Raw genomic sequence first — 21188 nt, 5'->3', positions numbered from 1 at the left:
GTATTATTTGTCAATGGTAAATCTTGCTCCTACCTACACATTTTAAAAATTTTACCTACAACTATGTTTCCTATAAACCAAAGTGTGTTTTTGACCAACCCTTAGAAATATTCCAATAGAGAAAAGACTAAAATTCTATTAGCTAAATCAATTAAAAGATAGCGATATCAAGAGAGGACTTAGGTACGTCTAATTAATGGGATGAGGGGAAAACAGATGAAGTTGGGGAGGAGTCAAGAGGTTAGAAATAACAGCAAATGAGAAAATTGTAGTATAATATGTCAAGAGTTCTAAATACTTTGAAGTAGTAGTCTTAAGCTGAGAGGGCTTGGGACCAAGTATTTTTTTGTTTTGTTTTGTTAATTTAGGAGTAGTTTTCACAGATTCAAGTAGTCTTTGATTAGTTGTGAGGAAGGCATACACCAGTGTAACCCATACGCCTATCAAGATATACATTTCCATTGCCCCAACAAGTTCCCTTGTTTCCTAAGTTTATTTTGTACAACTTCATATCCCTACCAGTCATCTTTTGAATTCTAAATGGCATTTTCATTTTAGAAAGAAAAGCACCTATGTAAGACAAGAATGAGTAATGATAATCAGCCTGATATCCTTAGTTTTAGAATATAGTAGGAGCATAATACAAGCTATAAACTTTAAGCTGTCTTTATTTTAGTTGTGATGCAAGTATATTCTAAGGAAAACAATCATGATATGATAAATCATTTAAAACTAGTTTAAAACAAATTTTACTTCCTAAATCCTCAAAAATCTTTACCACCTCTATTTAAGAGAAGTTAATAGTTTTTCAATTTAAAAGGCAATTATTAGGGGCGCCTGGGTGGCTCAGTGGGTTGAAGCCTCTTCCTTTGGCTTGGGTCATGGTCCCGGGGTCCTGGGATCGGGCCCCGCATTGGGCTCTCTGCTGGGGGGGGAGCCTGCTTCCCTTCCTTTCTTCTGCCTGCCTCTCTGCCTACTTGTGATCTCTCTCTCTGTCAAATTAAAAAAAAAAAAATCTTAAAAAAATATAAAAAAATAAAAAGCAATTATTAAAAAAGAAACCCATGTATCAGAGCTCATTAAAATAGCTCAGTAAATGATGGTCGATTATAGGGGCTTCCAAAATGAAGTGCACATGGCACAAGGATACACAAGGTGAGGCACTGGTGTAGAAAAAAAAAACTGTAACTTGTGTTCTATTTAGTTTTTATCTCTTCCCCTTAAAATCCGTAGCTTTTGCATGTGTTTTATAATGCACATTACGTTGCATTTCTCAAGTACAGGCTTATTTATAGGTAACTTATAAACGTTATAAGGGTATTTATTTACAAAAAAATTCTACCGATCGGAATGAAAACTTTACAAAGTTGAGAAACTGCTCTTCCAGTTGACAAGCTAGCCGGTTTCAGGGCAGTGAGGGTTAGGACGCACACGCATGTAGACCTTAGGGAAAGTACCTTAAGCAAGGACTGTTTATGACTTTCCCGCTTCTTCTCTTCCTCCTTTTTGGCTACAATAGATGCGATACGCCTTTCTTCTTCCTAAAAGCAAAAAATGTTTACAAGCATTATTAAGTATTTAACCTCTTCTATTTGATTTCTTTGGTTCTACTGGTCTGGTTTTCTTTGTGAGAAGCTCACTTGCTAACAGAAAATATGCCCTCATAGGAATTTGGTCTTTTCCTATTTATTCTTTTTCCTTCCCAACTCTAAAGAACTGTATGTTCTTAACCCTACTCCCAACTTTTGATGTGAGATGAACATAGCTAATACAAGACAGAAAACAGAATGAGAAGGGCAAGAAGCAAGGAGGGAGCAGGTTTACATAGTTTTTCTTTGTATACCAAGTACTTACAGTTCCACATATAAAGACTTAAAAACTTTCTACTATGATGATAAAAACAACAAGAATTATACTTCTCACAACTTTTATTTGACCTATGGATGTAAATCAGAGCTTTTTAAATACTAAAACAAGTATGAAAGCTCTTTAGAACTCTCCATTGATAGTAATATATTATTCTCCATTAATATTATTACTTTTGCTTTGTTTTTAAGTTGATTTGGCCAGTCTAATTTCTTAGATTCTAAAAACTATAAAGTAACATTAAAGTTTAGAAAAAATTTTAAAAATCAGCCATGATTCCCACATGCTAACTCACATCTTATCATTTCTGTATCATCTTACAGTATTCACTATAAACATATTTTTTCAAGGGGCAATCTGTATACATAGTATGGATTTTTTTTTCCCCTGAAGATAGTCAAATTTTAGTAAATTAAAAACATGTAATTTTAAGTTTTAATATAAAAGGATTATAGGTATTCAAAATGATGTCACAATTTGAGAAAAACAATTCCTTCTTAAAAGATGAGCTTGAAAATATCTTCAGAGATAAGAAACCATAAAAAGTAATTTAGCACATTTGAAGAACTCTTACAGAAATGAAAAATTATACACACCAAAATGAAAAATCTAATGGAGGGGAGCTGAAGAGCATATTGTACACAGCTGAAGAGAGAATCAGGCAACTGAAAAACAGGCCAGAAGACTTTCCCATATGCTTTCATAGCACCCTAAATTCCCCACTACAGCACTTAACCTGTTTCATTTAAATCTCTGCTACTCTCTCTCCCCTCTCCTACCCCAGGAGTTCTTTGAAGGTATGGACCATGTCAACTCCTGGCACATTGTAGATAGTCAATAAATATATATTTAAAGAATTGATTATTAAATACACATCTTCATATATCTGTCCAACAATTTCCTAAAACTGGAACCACTAAATTAAATGGAAGACATATTTCTAGGACTTTTGATATGTTTACAAATTGCCCTCCATAAGTGTGGTACTGATTTCTATCCCTATCAGAAGGCAGCATTTGATTTAAAACATAATATATAGTCATGACAGCTGTTCATCAAATATTCCTGTGTCTTCTCACAACCAGGCCATATTGTAAGATAGCAATTCTTATCCCTTATCAGTTAGATGCTGTCATTTTCTTTGACCAATGTCAGATGAACAAAATTACATGTGTTTATTTCTGGGGGAAGTTTATTCGGAAGGAAGCTTTTAAAGACAACATATGGGATAGCTGTTCTCTCTCTCACCTCTGCTATAGAATCTGCAAAGCTCCACATGGTGGGTACTTTGAAGGCCTTGGTTCTAGAATGAAGACAACACAGAGCAAAGTTTCCAGACCACATAATTCATACATACATACTGCAAACAGGCAGTATGAACATGAAATAAACTTAATTGCTTTAATTCACTGAGGTCAGAGAAGTTGTTTCTACAGCGTAATCTAGCCTATCCTGACCAGTATATTTATCGTGCTAGAATTAAGGAAGGTCAAAGAGGCCATGAAAATGTATTCTAGGGGCTTAGCTATTATAAATACTTCTGAAAGCAAAGAAAAGACTTAAACGAAAGAAGGACATAAAAACTACACAAAGAGAAATTATCAAAAAGTTAGAAAGAAAACTAGAAATGCACCCACTGGAAGACTCTAATTTTAGAAATGAGGTACTGAATACTCTGAGAAGGTTAATAATTTATACAAGGTCACAGAGCTAGTGACAAAGCCAGGATCAGGACCAGAGGCCATAGCTTCTGAGAAATGGAATTTGAATTTTTTATAATAAGGACATGTTTAAATGTATTTTAACTGATTTTAGAAAGATATAAAAGGTAAGGTTAAAAGTCAATAGCAATCTGCTGTATGATTTAATTGTTTTAAAGGGAATGGAAAATGAATGTGACTTGTGGTGAATTTAAAATCTTTTACTAGGGCGCCTGGGTGGCTCAGTTGGTTAAGTGACTGCCTTGGCTCAGGTCATGACCCTGGAGTCCCGGGATCGAGTCAGGCATCGGGCTCCCTGCTCATCAGGGAGTCTGCTTCTCCCTCTGACTTCCCCCTCTCATGATCCCTCTCTCTCTCTCATTCTCTCGCTCTCAAATAAATAAGTAAAATCTTTTTAAAAAATCTTTTATGATATGAAAAATAGTTATTCTTGGTGTTTGAAGGCTAAGTAGAGCTTCTGAGGCAAACTCAAGAAGACATTCAGAAGCTTGATTCCTAGCTTCACAATATAGCTAGACTAACAACTATATTAAACTCTTCTGTTCAGTAAGTACTGATTTGGTACCTATTAAGTATAACCTATTTCAGAACAATTTTTTTTTAAAGGCAAAATGTATCGATGTTCGATTGTTAACTCATCTATAAAATGTGAACTAGAAACAGATTGGTTATTCAAAGAGTCAATTTCAAACAGTACTGGAAACTGTATGGATCACGTCCTACACATATTTGAGAGATGATTTCACCAGATTTCCAAAAAGAATTTGAGCTTCTATTAAAGGCAGTAGGACTTTAAAAGGAAGGCTAAACCTAAGAAAACCGGATACATGCCAAATCAACTCAAATATTGTTTTAAGGAGTTTATACATCTAATGACTATATTTCAGCCCAAATAATTATAGAGTAACTAAACTTGGAAACAAAAATAAACCTCTAATTGTAAAGATGAGCTATAAATCTGTTGGTAAGAAGGAAAAAAACTGTAAACTTCTGGCATCTTCATGATAATAGTTCAATTTCTGGGATAAAAGCCATATTCTTTATATAGCAAAGCAAAAGGATCTATCTAGGACCAAAAAATCTTTTTTTCTTACTTTAGTCTGTTCATGAAGATAAAATGTAGAAATGATTTCAAAATAATTAATAAGTACAGTGATTTAATAAGTGTTTGATAACTTAGATTACACTCTGTTAACAGACTATTAAGGCTCTAGAAAATGCATATTTTATATGAGAAAAAGTTTTGCTCCAAATAAATAATAGTAGTCCTAATGTATGCAGTAATTTATGATGTGGAATTAAAGAAAATAAATGGCAATGTAGGTTTTTAACCATATACCTTAGGATAGTTAGTTATAAAAGACATTATTTTCCCTGACTACAGCAAATATTAAAATAGACTTTAAAAGCAGAGTTTTTGTCTAGAAGAGGCAGTCCGTATTTTTCATTCAAACAGTCTTTTTTTTAACAGATAAAACTGATCTGTCTAGGTCCTAGTTAATGTCAGAGCAAAGGCTGGAAGCCATATTACCTAACTTCTCTTGGCCTGGGGCTATTAGCTATTAAATACTAGGGGGTAAAAAGCCAGAACAAGCTAGGTTATGCTGCCGTAACTTCAAAATTTACACTGGGTTACGACAAAAATTTACATCTTGATCATGCAAAGAACCCTGCAACTGTCCTCCTTGCAGTGCCTAAGTATTCCTGGGTGCTGTGATCCGGTGGCATCTTCAACTCAATCCATGCTCCCATGAGGGCCACCACAACAGGAGAAAAGCAGTGAAAATCACACATTGGCTTTTAAAAGCTGCTGTCTGAAAACTACATACATTACTTCTGCTCACATTTCATTGGTCAAAGCACATTGCATGACTACACTTAAGTTCAAAGGGGAAGGGAAACAGAATCCTCCCACCTGCCAAAAAGAGGAGGATCAAAAGGTAACAGTTAGGGGCACCTGGGTGGCTCAGCGTGTTAAGCCTCTGCCTTCGGCTCAGGTCATGATCTCAGGGTCCTGAGATCGAGCCCCGCATAGGGCTCTCTGCTCAGTGGGGAGCCTGTTCCCCCTCTCTCTCTGCCTGCCTCTCTGCCTACTTGTGCTCTCTCTCTCTCTGTTACATAAATAAATAAAATCTTGAAAAAAAAAAAAAAAGGTAACAGTGAGCGTTAGTAACAGCTCCCACCATAGAAAACTCACTTCTGTCTCAGACTGTTCCAATTTTTGGAGGGCAAATGGTAAACAAGGTCATATTGAGCGAGCTAAATTTGTGTCTCAAGTGAAAACATTAGAAATTGTGAAATTGTGCCTGTTTCAGAATTCTGAAAATGGTAACTGTGTTAGCAAAATACCGCCTTAGAAATTAAAAGGAAAAAATTCTGCCTACCCTAGAATTGTCTATACAATGTATATTCTCTATCCTACAATTGTCTATACAGTGTCTGTTCTCTTTCTTTACGGACAATTGTGAATATATTTGAAGACCACTGCAATATCTTCTTTATGTCTTGTCTGTCAACGAATTGTGCCAGCTTCTCTGGAAATACGTCAGTTTGTTGTCACCCCTCTAAAACTAATAGTTCAGGCGTAATCTGATCATCAAAGAAAAAAATGGGGACTACCCTCTTTACTTTTCTGAATTCTCTATTTTGATAAGATTGTTTTAAACCATTTAACTTCTAACAATCCCATCTCACAATTAAATCAATCTGAACTTAATTTGCTAAGTCTCATCTCACATAAATCTGCATTTGTGCTGAGAATTGTTTGTTATGGAGTAAAGTCCAAGATTTTCAATGTATCTATTTTTATCTTGCTAAATTCTGCTTTTTTTTCTACACTAGAGGTCAGCAAATTTTTTTTCTGTAAAGGGCCAGATAGTAAATACTTGAGGCTCTGTGAACCACAAAAGATCTCTGTCACATGTTGTTTTTCTGTTCTTTACTTTCCTAATACAATGCTTTAAAAACAAATAAACCATTCTTCTCTTGTTCCAAAACAGTCTGCAGGATGGATCTGGCCCACTGGCTATAGTTTGCCAAACCCTGCTGTAGATTACTGAGCTACTTTGGGATTCTGTTTTGATTAACCAGTTTATCAGGATCCCCAAGTTCTCAAGCTGCTGTCAATCACATATTGTATCAGAATAACAGAAATATTCTCATTCCGTCATTAACAAAAACTTTGAATCTAAGAGGCTCAAAGAAAAAGCCTCAAGGCATGCCAGTACAGATTTTTCTAGAAGCTGGTGATTATGAATCCATTACTTCAATGCTGTAGGAACGCTCCAATCACAAATTCACTTAATGATGTTATCATACAACTTACTCAAAGCAGTATCGTGAAAGACCTTGTCAAAAGCTCTGCTTAAATACCAAAACACTATCCCTGACACTCCTCTGAGAGGGCCTACTTACAATAGCTAAAATAGAAAATTAATTTTGTCTGGCACGAATCGTTTTTAGTGAACTCATGCTGCCTCCTAGTGACCAATTCCCTTAGTACTCACAACTCCTCTAATACCCAATTTCGATTTCTTTCATACTCAGCATCAAGTTTACTGTCAGAATTTGTGAAATTTATATTCTTTCCTTCTATGATAAAAAGACAGATTAGTTGATCTTACCTTGAAGCTACTCTACTATTCTACACTGCTTCTCTGATAAAACTTTGAAAGGTCTAGCAATTTATTCACTACGTTTACTCAGTGCTGTAGATCAAGGACTGGCAAACTCCAGTCTACAAGCCAAATGCAGTCTGTCACCTAATTTTGTAAATAAAGTTTTATTGGACTAGAGCCATGCTTATTCATTTATACAGTGCCTATGCCTTCTTTCACGCTACAGTGAGTTCAGTAGTTTTCAACAGAGTCTGTATAGACCCCACAGTCTAAAATATTTACTATCAGACTGTTTACAGATAAAGTTTGCCAGTCCCTACTCTAGATTCAACTTACCTATTCACCTATCCTAGGCTTCACTTTTTTTATCTTAATATTTATTTCTATACTTTCTTAACAGAGATAACAAAAGCAAAATGGGAATAGAGGCCATAAACTTATATTCTCTCTCTTGGCCTCATATTATCCTTTGTCATTCCTCTGGATCAGGCAGCCCCCTCCCCCCAAAGCTCTCATTCTAACTAATCCCCCTGCTTCTCATCTCACCCATCCTAACCTCCCCAGTTCATCCCCTGGGCTTCTCTCCAGATAGACAATCTCTTTAATAGGCGAATATAATTTAACCACCTGAAACTCTTCAAGGGCTTCCTATTATGTCCAAGACAAAAAGCCAAACTCTTCATTATGACATAAAAAGCCCTTCATGGTCTAGCCTTGCCTGTCGATGCCCTTTGCTCCTGCTACTTTCCTCCATGTACGCTCAGTGCTCAGCCATGTTGAATTGCTACCATTCGCTATATTCCCTCACATCTCTCTGCACTGTGCATGCCTTCATTCTCCCTGGAACACTTCCCACAGATATATCCTGCTTCATAATCACTCTTCAAGCCCAAGTATTTTCTCCTTTGGAACTTTTCCTATTTTTCTGGTAGACACAGGGGTGCTTTACCTTTCAATGTTACTGTGCTGTGCATGTGTGCATGTGCACATGTGTGTAAGAGTGTGTGAGTGTGTGTACACACATATATATATCTAACGACTGATCTTCTCTAGCTTGGCATTCTGCATTATAACCTGTCTGCACTAGACAGTGAGTAACTTGAGGGCATGAATTATGATTCTGATCTTGTCTAATCTAGTTCTAGTTCTGATCTAGTGTCTAATACAGATCCCAGTACAGGAACTTTTTAGTTCAACGTAACTAAGAATGGCCAGGAATTTTTTCACGGTGTTTCTAAGTCAAAAGAAATGGGTTAATAGCTCTGTTTACTCAGTAGTTAGTGAACAACTTATTAAGTTGTTCATGTTCCAGCAACTTAGCAACCATTTGAAAAAATAATGATACAGATAATTTGAAAGAAAAAAATACACCATTCTTAAAGAACCACAATTGCTTACCAATGAAATCTGTATATCTGTAGGACATTACACAACTTCTCAAATGTTGTATTTGGACTGGACATTGGCATACCTCATTTCCTGTTCCATACTGATTTGGGCATAGTATTTTGTTTAGCAAAACCACCACTTTGCAAAGATATGATGCCACGGAGGTAAATATAGTGTGACCTCATGTTGAAATGGCAAATAACCTTGAGCTCGTAGTCTTCTCAGTGTCTCAAAGATCTCAAATATCACTGTGTTTCCCTTGAAAACTATAAATATTCCACAGTGTCCGAGTTCACGGAGTCCTCAGCACATAGCTCTAGTGCACAGAGGTTCATTAAGTGTTTGTATAATCCACCCCAGCTAGAATATATATGGTAAATTACATAAAAATTAATCAAGATGTCTTTTTTAAAGAGAAAAAAATTGGTATAGAACTGGTGTCAGCAAATTTTTCTAGCCAGATGGTAAATATTTTAGACTTAAGAGGCCATATAGTTTCTTCTAGCAACTACTAAATTCTGCCACTGTAGAATCAAAGCATATGGAGATAACGTATTAATGAATGGACACAGCTATGTTCCAATAAACTTTGTTTACGAAAACACATGGCCAGAACATGTGCCATTGTTTGTCAACTCTGTTAACAGAAAGTCTCTTCTTTTTTTTAATTTTTTTTTAAGATTTTATTTATTTATTTGACAGACAGAGATCATAAGTAGGCAGAGAGGTAGGCAGAGAGAGAGAGGGGGAAGCAGGCCCCCTGCTGAGCAGAGAGCCCTGATGTGGGCCTCGATTCCAGGACCCTGGGATCAAGACCTGAGCTAAAGGCAGAGGCTTTAACCCACTGAGCCACCCAGGCACCCCAACAGAAAGTCTTTTAAAAGTTTTACTGTTTTAGGGCACCTGAGTGGCTCAGTCAGTTAAGCATTTGACTCTTGATTTCAGCTCAGGTCATGATCTCGAGGTCTTGGAATCAAGCCCCATGTCAGGATCCATGCTCACCAGAGTCTCCTTGTCTCTCTCCCCCTCTCCTCTTGCATGCACACTCTCTCTCAATGTCTCTCTTTCTCAAATAAATAAATAAAAGATTTTTTTAAAAAGCTACTGAGAAAAAAGGTATGCTGTTTCTACACTAAAGTCACTAAAAAGTAATAAATAAAAGGTAAGACTAAATACTATGAACCCATACTAATATGAATAAATGAAAAAACTGAAATTTTTATGAGGAACGGGTTTACAAAGGGAAGGAGAATAACTTTACATAGAGAAGGCTGGCAGACACCATTGTAATTAAAGTGGCCAACATCAATAAAAGGATAAATAGAAATTGTATACCACTTGATAGGACACAACAAGAAAAATCAAAATCATTTCTGTGTTATTTATGCAAAAATCTATAAAAGTTGATTGTGAGGAAACATCAAAAAGCCTGAACTGAGTGCCATTCTACAAACTGACCTGTAATCTTCATAAATGTTAGAGTCATGAAAGGCAAGGAAAGACTGAGAAACCATTCCTGAAAAATAGTGATGAGGGAAATCCGATGACCAAATGCACCATATGTAATATATAATTCCAAACTGGATCGTTTCACTACACAGAAATTATTGACACCACTGGTAAAATTTGAGAGTGGTGTGAGAATTAGACACTAGTAATTATTCAGTATTTACTTCCTAATTTCGTTGGTTATATTGTGTTTATACAGGAGAATGTCTTTGCTTGCCAAAAACACACACTAATGTGTTCAGGATTGTTGGGTTATCTAATCAGCAGCTTACTCTCAAATAGTTCACGAAAAAAAAAACCCTTTTTTTAAGATTTTATTTATTTTTTTTGACAGAGATCACAAGTAGGCAGAGAGGCAGGCAGAGAGAGGGGGGGAAGCAAGCTCCCTGCTGAGCAGAGAGCCTGATGTGGGGCTCAATCCCAGGACCCTGACATCATGACCTGAGCCGAAGGCAGGGGCTTTAACCCACTGAGCCACCCAGGCGCCCCAAGAAAAAAGTTTTTGCTACTGTACTTACAACTTTTCTATGACTTTGAAATTGTTTCCATTAATTCTAGAAAATGGAAACTAACCTATAATGACAAAAAGTAAATCAGTGGTTGCTTGACAATGGAGGTTGGGTGGGGAGGGATGGAAAGGAGGGATAACAAAGTAGCATGAGGAAACTTTGTTTGGGTAGTGGATTATGAAAAAGCTTGATTGTGGTGATGTTTCACAGGTGATACATATGTTGAAATTTATCAACTTGTACAGTTAATAAGTGCAATTAATTTTATGCCCATTATATCTCAAGTAAAGCTTTTAGTAAGACATTAATTTTTTTTAATTTCTCAAATTAAGCTGTGAAGGACCAGATGTACAGGAATTTTTAGCAGAACAGCTGGCCCTGCTCCCATCCCAGGTGATTTTCTCTCATTTCCTCACCAGGCAAATACAACTCATGAAATGTACAAAGACAATGACTACATATAGCATCATTCTCCTTTATTTCAGGCATGAAAGTAGATAAATTTCATTCAATTAAGACTTTAATGAACACTACCACATTCTCAACACTGTGTGAGATAGGGAAAGAAAGGAAATAAACATATTTAGGACATCGGTATATATCAGGAAAGGAAGAAGAATGGTTTCTGCCCGTAAGGATTGTATACATCAGTTGGGTAGGCAAGACTGACATATAAGTTCACTATGGGAAACACAATATATAATTAAGTACTAACTTATATAAATGAGTCAGCTTTATTTCTTACCCCACCCACCTCAACCTCACCAGGAAGAGTAATTGTTAAGTACCAAAGATGCTCAATTAAGAAACACATGGAGGGATGTGTGTGTGGCTCAGTTAAGTGTCTGCCTTTGGTTCAGGGTATGATCCCAGGGTCCTGGGACTGAGCCCCGCATCGGGCTCCCTGCACAGCGGGGAATCTACTTCTCCCTCTGCCTTCTGCTCCCCCTGCTCGTGTTCTCTCTCTCTCTCTGACAAATAATAAAATCATTGGAAAAAAAAGAAGAAACACATGGAGATAAGGGTGAAAGTACAAAACGGAGTTTACAGGATAGATCTGAACAAGCTGAAGACAAAGAACTGTTTCTCCATGCTAGAACAAAAAGAGGCAGAGCCCCCAGAAGATCCCTGGCATTAATGAATTCATCAACACTTGTAACTACCTCCCTAGGGGAGGTAGTTACATACATACATCATGAATCCCTGTACATGATGACAATTTGTTAATTGTCACCTGAGATGTCCATGATATTCCTGAAACAGAAATGTAAATGCACACATTGTGAAAATGGCTATAGGCAAGGAGTCAATTAATTGGCAATTGAATAAACTTAGCTGACCACTCAGAATCCACATCAAAATTAGCAGGGTCTAGAAGTCAGCAGGCAAGTGGAGGCTTAGGATATATCTCTAGCTCTGAGATTATCCAACTGAGATCATTAATGAGTAATATCTGAGATAGCAAAATATTGAAATAAATCTGATATATGCAATGAAAATTAAGGCAAATTTCTTTCTTACAGAACTTCTTGAAGCCTATAATATGCAAATGTGCACTGTACAACTAAAAGGTGCATATATAGCATTTCGCTTAGATCAGGAATCATTAAAACATCAAAGTATACAAAACATCTAACATGCAGATCAAATGAATAAACAAGCACTCTTCTGAGAGGTATGGCGTCAATAACAACACAACAGCTCCACGTGACGCTTCCTCTGAGCTTCCCATTGTTCTAAGGTTTAGTGTTTTATGTTATCTTGACAACAACTCTATGATGTAATTACGACTGTCTACCCCCCATTTTACTTTAAGGAAAATGAGATACAGAAAGGTCAAGTGAATTCCCGAAGGTCATTTGGCTAGAAACTGGTCAAACCAGGATAGAGACTCAAGCAGTCTGGCTTTGGCACCATGTGCAGAAACATTACATTATGTAACTTAATGAATGTCATTTTTACTCATCCATTCTAAAACAAATTTTTAGTTGGGTATTAGCCAGAATGAAAAACAATTGTGATGGTTAATTTAAACAATTGTGATGACTAATTAATTTAAATTAATTTTTTTAAAAACCTGTTAAAAAGGAAACCACAGACCCAAAATGGCATCATTTAGGTTAAGGCCACAAGCCAGTAAACCAAGAGTTACTACCTAACTTAAATACAGTTTAGACCCCCCAGAAATGTAATCTGTAACCAGTTAACCTGTGAATTTCCTGGTCAGGACTAGGAAATTTACTGATAGGCCCCTTTCCTTCCCTTTAGGAGGGTGACCCTGCCTAAAACCATGGATCCTTTGCTAATAATTTCCTTTTTTCCACTCCCTCTCTACCTTTAAAAACCTTTCTTTTTCTGTAGTCACTGGGAGGTCCCCTCCACTTGCTAGACAGGATGCTGTCCAATTCATGAATTGATTAATAAAGCCAATTAGATCTTTTAAATTTCCTCAGTTGAATTTTTTTTGTTATTTAACAGCCCTATTCAATGAAATTGGGAATGAGGGACAGGTGGTAAAAAATTTGTAATTATAGTTATGAATTATATAGTCACGATAATCCACAGTTTATTAAAACTAAGAAGCATTTCAAGCAAAGAATGTGCACCCCAGTCTCTTAATCCACAGTAAGGAAGACACTATGGAAAGCACTTCAAAAGAGTTCTTGGGGCGCCTGGGTGGCTCAGTGGGTTAAAGCCTCTGCCTTCGGCTCAGGTCATGATCCCAGGGTTCTGGGATCAAGCCCCGCATCGGGCTCTCTGCTCCGTGAAGAGCCTGCTTTCTCCTCTCTCTCTGCCTGCCTCTCTGCCTACTTGTGATCTCTGTCTGTCAAATAAATAAATAAAATCTTAAAAAAAAAAAAAAAAGAGTTCTCACCGTGACTCTCTTCATATCTAACTGGCGCAGCTGCATCATATTCTGAAGGATTGTATGTTTGTACCATGACTCTTGAGCTATTGGATTGCCATCAAAAGTGATGTCTGAGAGAGAAGAAGAGTCAGCAAGGCAGCACACACTTTCAAAGCTGTGGGAGAGACAGAAACCACCGGGTTATTGTGAGACCTTCCAAAAGTACTTTCATTTATCTAATATACATTATTGTTTTAGACTAGTTTTATATTTACAGAAAAATTAAGAGAGTGTAGAGTTCCCACATACTCTGTACCCAGTTTTCCCTATTATTAACACCTTGTAGCAGTATTGTATATTTTTTACAATTAAGTTCCAATTATTTACAAATAATTTACAGGTAATTCATTCATTCCTTACTTTCTGGCACTATAAGATTCCCTAGACTCATATATTTCCTATCCCAGTCCTAGAATCAGACATTTCTCCAAGGAGTCATGGTTCCTTTAATTGGAGAATGGTCTGGAACCAAAGATCTGGTGGCTAGGTATACTTTTCAACACTGGGTCATTGTATTTTTTTTCATACCTTCTGCAGACAGAGCAAGGAAATGCATGTGTGTATACCGACCTGTGTGTATATATATTATCTATAATATGTAATAACCATCTATGTCTCCATTAAGCTGAATATGAGTTCACACCCATATTCCCCAACTCTAATCTATCACCAAAAGGATCCTTCCAGCCTCTTCCCCTTGCTTATCTGTAAATTCCTAATCCAACAAGGAGAAATCTGACTTACACCAGCTCTCGTCCATTTACTTAACTGTTCAATTCTAGAATATATGCATAGTGGTACCAAAATTTTCAACCTGAATCCCCATCGAAAACAACTTTATTAAATACAACCATTATGTGTAATTCCTTTAGTATTTAGTCTTACACATTCATTTCAAAGTTACTTGGGTCAGCACCTCCCCTCCTGCTACCCCTCCAGTGGGGTTGTTTCATATAGGTGAAATGACAGTTTTTTTTGTCATAGTCTATATTCATTCCTGCCTGGGATCCCCTAACCACCTAAATATTTTAATTTGCATACATTGAGATTTATATTGTGCTGTAAAGTTCTGCAGGTTTTAACAAATGTATATTATACACAATAGCTCCATGACCCTAATAATATATTAATAATAATAATATATTATATAATTATATATATGTAATAATAATCCTATTCAACCCTCCTTTTCTCTCCCTCAATCTCTGGCAACCACTCATCTTTTTACTGTCTTCATAGTTTAGCCTTCTCCAGAATGTCATACAGCTGGAATCGTACAGAGGGTAGCCTCTTCACACTGATTTCTGTTACTTAGCAATATGCATTTAAAGTTCTCCCATGTCTTTTTGTTGTCTTCAGAGTGTACACGCTCTCTTTTATCACTGAATAATATTCCATTGTCTGCATGTACCACAGTCTATTTACCCATTAACCTACTGAAGACATCTTGGTTGCTTCCAGATTTTAGTGATTATGAATAATGCTGCTATAAATATTTATCTGCATCTTTTTGCGTGAACATAAGTTTTCAGCTCAATTGGGTAAATACTTAAGATTGCAGTTGCTGGATTATATTGTAAGACTATGTTTAGCTTTGTGAGAAACTACCAAACTTCCAACGTGGCTGTAACATCTTGCATCCCTACTAGCTCCACATTCCCTTGAGCATTTGGTATTTGTCAGGTTTTTTTTTTTTCACATTGTCATTCTGATAGGTGTACAGTGGTGTCTCATTGTTTTAATATGCAATTCCCTAATGTCAAAGGATGTTGAACATTTTTTTCATATGCATATTTGCCATCTGTATATCTTCTTTGCATTTTCAGCTCTTGTGCCCATTTTTTAATTGAGTTGTTTCCTTATTTTTGAGTTGTAAGAGCTTTTGGGGGGGGTTAAATTTTTATTTTAATTCCAATTAGTTTACATACAGTGTTATATTAGTTCCAGGTACACAATATAGTGATTCAACACTTTCATACATCACCTTGTGCTCATCATGACAAGGCACTCCTTAACCCTCCCCATCCCCTTCTCCTCTGGAAACCATCAGTTTGTTCTCTCCAGTTAAAATTCTGTTTTTGGTTTGCCTCTCTCTCTTTTTTTTTTTTTTTCCTTCACACATTTGTTCTGTTTCTTAAATTCCACATAAGACTGAAGTCATATGGTATTTGTCTTTCTCTGACTGACTTATTTCGTTTAGCATAATACTTTCTACCTCCAACCATGTCATTGCAAATGGCAAGATTTCCTTCTTTTTTATGGCTAATATTCCATATACATATGGAATGGTATGGTGTGTGTGTGTGTGTGTTTGTGTGTGTGTATTTCCATATCTTGGCTATTGTAAATTATGCTGCTATAAATATAGGGGTGCATGTATCCCTTTGAATTAGTGTTTTGGTATCCTTTGGATTAATACATAGTAGTGCAAGGGCACCTGGGTGGCTCAGTGGGTTAAAGCCTCTGCCTTCAACTCAGGTCATGATTCCAGGGTCCTGGGTTCGAGCCCCGCATCAGGCTCTCTGCTCAGCAGGGAGCCTACCGGGGGAGGCTCTCTGCCTCCCTCTCTGCCTACTTGTGATCTCTCTCTGTCAAAAAATAAATAAAATCTTAAAAAAAAAAAAAAAGACCTCAGAGCCCATTTTGGGGCGCCTGGGTGGCTCAGTGGGTTAAAGCCTCTGCCTTCGGCTCAGGTCATGATCTCAGGGTTCTGGGATCGAGCCCCACATCGGGCTCTCTGCTCAACGGGGAGCCTGCTTCCCCCCACCCCGTGCCTGCCTCTCTGCCTACTTGTGATCTCTGTCTGTCAAATAAATAAATAAAAATCTTAAAAAAAAAAACATAGTAGTGCAATTGCTGAATCATAAGGTAGTTCTATTTTTAACTTTTTGAAGAATCTTCATACTGTTTTCCACAGTGGCTGCACCAATTTGCATTTCCACCAATAGTGTACAAGGGTTCTCTTTTCTCCACATCCCTGCTAACACCTGTTGTTTTTGTGTTGTTGAATTTTTGTACATCATGGATATATATAAAAATATACTTATATACATATAATTTAACAAATATAAGATTTGTGAATATTTCTCCTAAGCTGTAACTTGTCTTTTCACTTTCTTAATAGTGCCTTTCACACGGTGGAAGTTCTTAATTTTAATGATGCCCAGCTCATCAATTTTCTCTTTCATGTATCATGGTCTTGGTGTTATATTTAAAAATTCATCACCAAACTCGAGAATGCCTAGATTTTCTCCTAAATTTTCTTCTAAAAGTTCTATAGCTTTTGTCTTTTTTTTTTTTAAGATTTTATTTATTTGACAGAGAGAGATCACAAGTAGGCAGAGAGGCAAGCAGAGAGAGAGAGAGGAGGAAGCAGGCTCCCTGCCGAGCAGAGAGCCCGATGCGGGACTCCATCCCAGGACCCTGAGATCACGACCCAAGCGGAAGGCAGAGGCTTAACCCACTGAGCCACCCAGGTGCCCCGTGTCTTATATTTAATCTACAATGCATTTTGAGTACAATTAGTAAAAGGTGTAGGTCTATGTCTAGATTCTTAATGTGAATATACAATTTTTCCAGTATCATCTTGAAAAGACTACCCTTTCTCTATTGAATTGTCTTTGCTCCTTTGTCAAAGATTACTTGACTATATCTGTGTGAATCTATTTCTAGGCCCTCTATTCTTTTCCATTGATATATATGTCTACTCTTTCACCAATACCACACTGTCTTGATTACTGTACCTTAACAGTTAAGTCTTGAAATGGGTTAGTGTGAGTCCTCCAATTGTGTTCTTCAGTACTGTGTTGCTATTCTAGGTCTTAGCTTTCACATACAAACCTTAGAATCCATTCGTTGATATCAACTTTCTGGGATTTTGATTAGGACTTTATAAAAACTGAGGTATAATTGACATAACTATATTAATTTCAGGTATATAACATAACAATTCAATATTTGTATAGATTGTAAAATGACCACCACAATATGTCTAGTATAACATCCATCTCCATATAGTTACAGAATTTTTTTATAGAATTTTTTTCTTGTGGTAAGAATTTTTAGGATCTACTCTCTTAGCAACTTTCAAATATGCAACACAGTATTATTAATAATATATTCCCATGGCTAAGTTATTTTGTAACTGTAAGTTTATACCTTTTGACTTCCTTTACCCATTTGACTCCCTGCCAGCTCCTTCCCTCTAGCAACCACCAATCTCTGTTAACTGTATCTATTAGCTTGTTTTGCTTTTTTTTGTTGCTGGTTTTTATTTTTGTCTTTAGATTCTACATATAAGTAAAATCATATGGTAGTTTTTTTTCTCTGACTTATTTCACTTAGCATAATGCCCCAAAGTCCATCCATATAGTTGCAAATGGCAAGATTTCATTCCTTTTTATGGCTGAATGACATATATCCATTATCTATCTATCCGTCCATCCTACATTTTCTTTATCCATTCATCTGTCCATTGACATTTTTTTTTGGAGACCGAGAAAGTGCACAAGTGGTGAGGAGGGGCAGAGGGAGAGGGAGAGAAAGAATCTTAAGCAGGCTCTATGGCCTGACACAGGGCTCGATTTTACAACCCTGAGATCATGACCTGAGCTAAAATCAAGAATGATATGTTTAACTGACTGAGCCACCCAAGTGCCCCTGTCCATGGACAATTACATTGTTTCCAAATCTTGGCTACTATAAATAATGCTGCAATGAATATGCAGATATCTTTTCAAGTTAGTGTTTTCATTATCCTTGGATAAATACCCAGAAGTGGAATTACTCAATCATATGGTAGCTCTATTTTTAATTTTTTGAGGACTTTCAATTTTCAAAGTGACTACTCACTTTTCTAAATAACACCCCAGAGCAGGTTAATAAAAATCATTTATATTAGAATCATTCTCATTCAATTACTATTCAAATAACTAATGTAAACATTTAGACCCCAAAATACTTCCTTTACTCAGGCACTATATTGAATATCTCTTCTTCCTGTGTTAAGAAAAGCTAGAGGATACAGAATATTTATGGTATAGAAAATAAATAATATGCTGACAATTAAGGTCAAGGCAAGGTCTATAGCAAGAATAAAGTTTATTATGTTTTTATTGTCACATTTAAATATTCCTTCCATGTTTTCCTCATATTCAAGGTAAGACGATCCTCTTCTATCAATTATTTTACCTTAAGAGATTATTTTTACCATCTAATGGGCAAATCTCACAATTCATACACTCATTATGGTTTTTGAGACATGTTTAGATAATTATGGGAAGGCATTTTCCCCCAGTTCTACTGAGAAATAATTGACATACATCATTATATAAGTCTAAGGCATACAGCATAATGCTTAGATTTACATATATTGTGAAATGATGACCACAATTGGTTCAGCTAACATCCATTTTCTCATATAGATACAATACAAAGAAAGGAAAGAACAGAAGAGAGAAGAAAAAATATCCTCCTGGTGATAAGAATGCATAGCATTTACTTTTTTTTTTTTTCTTAAGAAGGTCCCATGCCCAGGATGGAGCCCAATGTGGGGCTTGAACTCATGACCCTGAGATCAAGAGTCAGATGCTTAACCAACTGAACCATCCAGGTACCCCCATAGCATCTACTTTCTTAACAACTTTCCTACATATCCTACAGCAGTGTTAGCTGTGTTCATCATATAGTACTTTACATCCCTGGTGCCGACTTATCTTTTTTTTTTTTTTTTTTAAAGATTGATTGATTTATTTATTTTAGAGAGAGAGAGGATAGAAAATCCATGAGTGGGGGAATGGGCAGAGAGAGAATCCAAGCAGACTCCATGCTGAGTGTGGAGCCTAACAGGGGGCTTAGTCCCACAACTCATGAGATCATGACCTGAGCAGAACCAAAAGTCAGACACTTAATCTACAGATGCCCCGCTACCAAATAATCTTATAACTGGAAGTTTGGACCTTTTAACCACCTTCCTCCAATTCCCCCTCCCCCCATTCTCTACCTCTGGTAACCACAAATCCAATTTCTTTTTCTGTGAGTCTGGTTTTTGTTTTTGCTTTTAGATTCCACATATAAGTGAGATCATACAGTATCTATCTTTCTCTGTCTGACTTATTTCACTTAGCATAATGCCTCAGGGTCCATCCATGTTGTCACGAATGGTAGGATTTCCTTACCTCTTATGGCTGAATAATATTCAGGTATATATATTCATGTATATATTCATGTATGTACATAAACCATAACTTCTTTATCCATTTATCCATCGATGGACACTTGTTTCCATGGCTTGGTTATTGTAAAAATGTTGCTGTGAACATACCTGCAGTGCAGATATCTTCTCAAGTTAGAGTTTTCATTTCCTCTGGGTAAATTCCAAGAGATGAAATTGCTGGATCATATGATAGCTCTGTTTTTAATTTTCTGAAGATCCTCCATACTGCTTTCCATAGTGGTCATATGAATTTACAATCCCAACAATAGTGCACGGGGTTCTCTTCTCTCCACATTGATACAGCATTTGTTATCTCTGTCTTTTTCACAATGGTCATTCTAACAGCCATGACGTGATGATTCATTATGGTTTTAATTTGCATTTCCCTAATGACTAGTGATATTGAGCATCTTTTCATGTACCTGTTGGCCTTTTGTAGATCTTCTTCTTAGAAATGTCTACTCAGATCCTTTGCCCATTTTTAAATTGGGTTATTTCTTCTTTTGCTATTGAGTTGTATGAGTTCTTTATATATTTGTGATATTAACCCCTCATCAGATAAGTGGTTTACAAATATTTTTCCTATTGCATAGGTTGTCTTTTCATTTTGTTGATGGTTTCTTTTACTGTGCAGCAGCTTTTTAGTTTGATGCAGTACTACTTGTTTATTTTTCATTTAGTTTCTTGTGCTCTAGGTGTCATATTTTGATGCAGGGCTTGAACTCACAATCCTGAGATCAAGAGTTGGAGGTTTAACCAACTGAGCCAACCAGGTGCTACCCCCACCCCCCAGATCTTACATTTAAGTCTTTAATCCATTTTGAGTTAATTTTTGTGAGTGGTGTAAGATAGGAGTCCAGTTTCATTCTTTTACATGTGAGTATCGAATTTTCCCAGCACCATTTTTTGAAGAAGCTGTCCTTTCTCCATTGAGTAGTCTTGGCTCCCTTGTCAAATATAAGCTGACCTGTTACATTTAGGTTCATTTCTGAGCTCTTAATTCTATTCCATTGGTCTAATTGTCTGTTTTTATTCCAGTACCATACTGTTTTGATGACTACAGCTTTATAGTATAGCCTGAAATCAGGAAATGTGATGTCTCCTGTTCTGTTATTCTTTCTCAGGATTTCTCTGGCTATTTCAGAGTCTTTTGTGGTTCTACATAAATTTTAGGACTTTTTTTTTTTTACTTCTATAAAAATGCTACTGGAATATTTGATAAGGAATGCATTGAATCTATATATGGCTTTTGGTAGTATTGATACTTGAACAGTATCAATTGGGAAGACATTTTTTAAAAGGCCAGTGTATACAGGTAAAAATGAGAGTTCATTAACTTAAACTTAACTATCACTACAAGCATAAATAAACGTGAACAAACATTGTAATTTTTCCCACCTATCATTAGCAAAATTATTTTTCCACATCAATATAAAATCTCAAAATAGTTTCTGG

The 21188-nt window shown here is 36.4% G+C and overlaps 1 protein-coding gene across 1 annotated transcript in view; it reads right to left on the bottom strand.

Annotated features, from left to right (window-relative positions):
- The window catches only part of LRRC49 (leucine rich repeat containing 49), a 148998-nt gene that overhangs the window by 49065 nt on the left and 78745 nt on the right, over positions 1 to 21188 (bottom strand). Inside the window, exons 5-6 of the mRNA XM_080808685.1 lie at positions 13487 to 13634; positions 1458 to 1541 (exon numbers count right to left, since the gene is read on the bottom strand). Of these exons, the coding sequence (XP_080664811.1) occupies positions 1458 to 1541; positions 13487 to 13525 (123 nt within the window). The 5' untranslated portion in view covers positions 13526 to 13634. The remainder of the gene's footprint in view (positions 1 to 1457; positions 1542 to 13486; positions 13635 to 21188) is intronic.

The sequence above is a fragment of the Martes martes genome (genome assembly GCF_963455335.1).
Source record: "Martes martes genome assembly, chromosome: 7".
Taxonomy (NCBI): Eukaryota; Metazoa; Chordata; class Mammalia; order Carnivora; family Mustelidae; genus Martes; species Martes martes.
Note: the sequence above shows the minus strand (reverse complement) of the source record. Positions and strands in the feature narration are given on the sequence as shown.